Raw genomic sequence first — 1,175 nt, forward strand, 5'->3', positions numbered from 1 at the left:
AATATTGACAATGCTTATTTGCGACTAAGTTGTCTATTCTTGGTGGAGTGGGTGATAAGGTACATCGCAGGTCGCTCTCAACGTTTAGCCTGTTTCGATGTTGCGTATTAAGCGTCATGAGAGCTGAGAATCCCGTTTCACAAAGGTACGTTGAGGAAAAAGGAATCAATATACGTAAGCTTTGTGAACTTATTTAGGATATTCTGCTTGTAACTTCACTCAGAAGTTTTCTAATGGCATACTTTCAAAGCTATCTTTAGCTAAGCTGTTGAATTGCAGTTCAATGGCTTCTTCTTGAAGATCGTGTGGAAGGTCTTCGACATTAACTAAAAATGGATTCCTCACAAGTTTATATATCAGGTTTTCAGGTTCTACGTCAGGAAAATAGTAAAAAAACTCATCTTGTAGGCTTCTAAGGTGCCCTTTTATTTTTCTTTTCAAATCTTCGCTGATACATTTATCACTGAAAAGCTCGTTGAGTCTTGAAAACCATGTCAAATTTCCTCTTTCAACTTGTTTTAACCATAAGGAAATTTTTGCAATGAAGCTTTGAACAATGTCATAGTGAGCCATAACATTCGCGTTTGCTCCTTGCAGTTTCAAATCCAGTAAATTCAGTGCTTCAAAAATATCTGCAAGATATGCCAGGCTAAGCTGAAAATGTTCACTTTTGAAAGCTCGACACATTGTGCGTCTTCCTCGTTGCTCCAAAAACTCTGCCACTGCTTCTCTCAGTTCATAAATCCGACCAAGCATGTTTCCTTTTGATAACCAACGAACTTCTGTATGATAGAGAAGTGCCATGTGGTCAGCATTCAAACTTTCACAGAGTGACGCAAATAATCGAGTGTTCAATGCACTGCTTTTCACATAGTTGACAACCTCCACGGCAAAATTAAAGGTCTTCTCTGAGATCATCAGGCAAAGTTTTAGCGACCAAAGCCTGCCGATGAATTGCACAGTGCATTTGCAAAAATAGATGGGTTTTTTGATTTGACCATCTTCACAAAGCCAGACCGAGAGCCAAGCATTGCGGGTGCACCGTCAGTGCATACACCAAACAAGTTTTTCCCACATCAAGCCATTTTACTTTCAAAAAATTTGTGACACCGGCTTTGGAAACACATCAAGCCTCGTTTTCGTTTGTTAGTTTTTCAGTGGGTTTCAAAAAAAAA

The 1,175-nt window shown here is 39.1% G+C and overlaps 1 protein-coding gene across 1 annotated transcript; it reads right to left on the reverse strand.

The window, feature by feature from the left end:
- Positions 1–219: 219 nt before the first annotated feature.
- Positions 220–918, reverse strand: Tsp_15440 (zinc finger protein). Its single transcript, XM_003366580.1, has 2 exons — positions 465–918; positions 220–326 (listed from the first exon to the last, which is right to left on the reverse strand). Exons 1-2 carry the CDS (start codon positions 916–918, stop codon positions 220–222), a joined length of 561 nt encoding a protein of 186 aa, XP_003366628.1.
- Between the last annotated feature and the right edge of the window lie 257 nt (positions 919–1,175).

This window comes from Trichinella spiralis (genome assembly GCF_000181795.1).
Source record: "Trichinella spiralis strain ISS 195 chromosome Unknown Scfld5787, whole genome shotgun sequence".
Lineage (NCBI taxonomy): Eukaryota > Metazoa > Nematoda > Enoplea > Trichinellida > Trichinellidae > Trichinella > Trichinella spiralis.